Genomic DNA, 1,286 nt, shown 5'->3' on the forward strand with positions numbered 1-1,286 from the left:
CACTTGTAAATTACTATTATTCAAAAGGTTCTCTATTTAAACTATACAGTGTTCACCTTTCACCAATAACAAGAAAGCGTCTCTCATACTAGTCGCTGAAACTATTAGCTTTATTCAACGTTAAAAGCTATTTGATTAGAATACAGGAAAACACTCGAATGTATCATCTAAGAAGAAAATTCTAACTGTTCATTCTTGTAATCAAAATCGTAGATGTCAAGGGGCACGTCCATAATCCTAGGGTTAATCCGAGAGAGTAATGCATATAAGAGTGTGCTCGCTAACAATGCACAAGTATACAGCAATTGATTCATTTATCGAGGACTTGTAGTTCAAATCCAGTAAGAGCTAATTCTATCTTTAGAGCGATGGAGAGATCAGATGAAGGTAATCCTGAACAGAGGAGGACAGAAGGCCAGACAACTGAAACCATTGTTGCAGATAGCATTGGAAATTCTTACCGAATAACACAGATGTCGACAGTAACAAATGATATTCCTGCAATGAGGCGCATTGAAGTTTGTAGTACAAATGCTGAGGGAGCCACAACAGTATTCGAAACTTATGTTTGCAATGATGGGGTCATTGCAGATGAAGCAATTATAAATTATATTTATGTCGACATAACGAACCCAGAGAGGTACGATACATAGGGAAATCGACCGCCGAGAAAATGTTTCACTCCTATTTTGCTTATGACCCGCAATCAGATTGACAATCCATGTTATGCACAGTTTATTCATCAATGGTATTCTCATCAAAGGAATGTGCGTTTAGAAGTATATGCCGTACAGTTCCATTACCGATTACACGCGAACAAGCCGCAGAAATTGTTGGATTACCCACTCCTTGTCTTGAGGGAAATAATGATCCTGAAATTATTTGTGCAATTTGCCTTGAACGTTTTGGAGATGTAAATGAGGAAATAAAGAAATTGCCGTGCGACCGTGTATTTCATTACCTGTGCATTCTTAGATCTACTCAATTGCGAAATCTGTGTCCCATCTGTCGCCGTCCATATGACCGCCGCTCTGGACAACAGAGAGAAGTACGCTAGGTAACATGTTTTTGGCTATTGAAAAAAAACAGGGTCACATATTTCAGTGATTTTTTACAGACTTGATCACATCCACAAATATTCCATGGCATAATATTGTTGATGACATCAATAATAATAATAAATCGGTCTCTAATGTTAATTGCAGTCGAAATGATATAAATTGGGAGTCCTTCCTTAGTATTTAATTTTCATAGCTTATCTAACTTATATATACTTTCATACTGAG

At 37.1% G+C, this 1,286-nt stretch overlaps 1 protein-coding gene across 1 annotated transcript; it reads left to right on the forward strand.

Annotated features, from left to right (window-relative positions):
- The first annotated feature begins 368 nt into the window (after positions 1 to 368).
- Positions 369 to 1,057, forward strand: LOC131048169 (uncharacterized). The gene is made up of 2 exons (XM_057982049.1): positions 369 to 640; positions 778 to 1,057. Exons 1-2 carry the CDS (start codon positions 369 to 371, stop codon positions 1,055 to 1,057), a joined length of 552 nt encoding a protein of 183 aa, XP_057838032.1.
- Positions 1,058 to 1,286: the final 229 nt, after the last annotated feature.

This window comes from Cryptomeria japonica, unplaced genomic scaffold, assembly GCF_030272615.1.
Source record: "Cryptomeria japonica unplaced genomic scaffold, Sugi_1.0 HiC_scaffold_996, whole genome shotgun sequence".
Classification (NCBI taxonomy): Eukaryota; Viridiplantae; Streptophyta; class Pinopsida; order Cupressales; family Cupressaceae; genus Cryptomeria; species Cryptomeria japonica.

Coding starts and splice junctions, on each gene's coding strand:
- LOC131048169 (XM_057982049.1), top strand. CDS start 369: ATGGAGAGATCAGATGAAGGTAATCCTGAACAGAGGAGGACAGAAGGC. Junction 641..777: donor GACATAACGAACCCAGAGAG/GTACGATACATA, acceptor ATGTGCGTTTAG/AAGTATATGCCGTACAGTTC.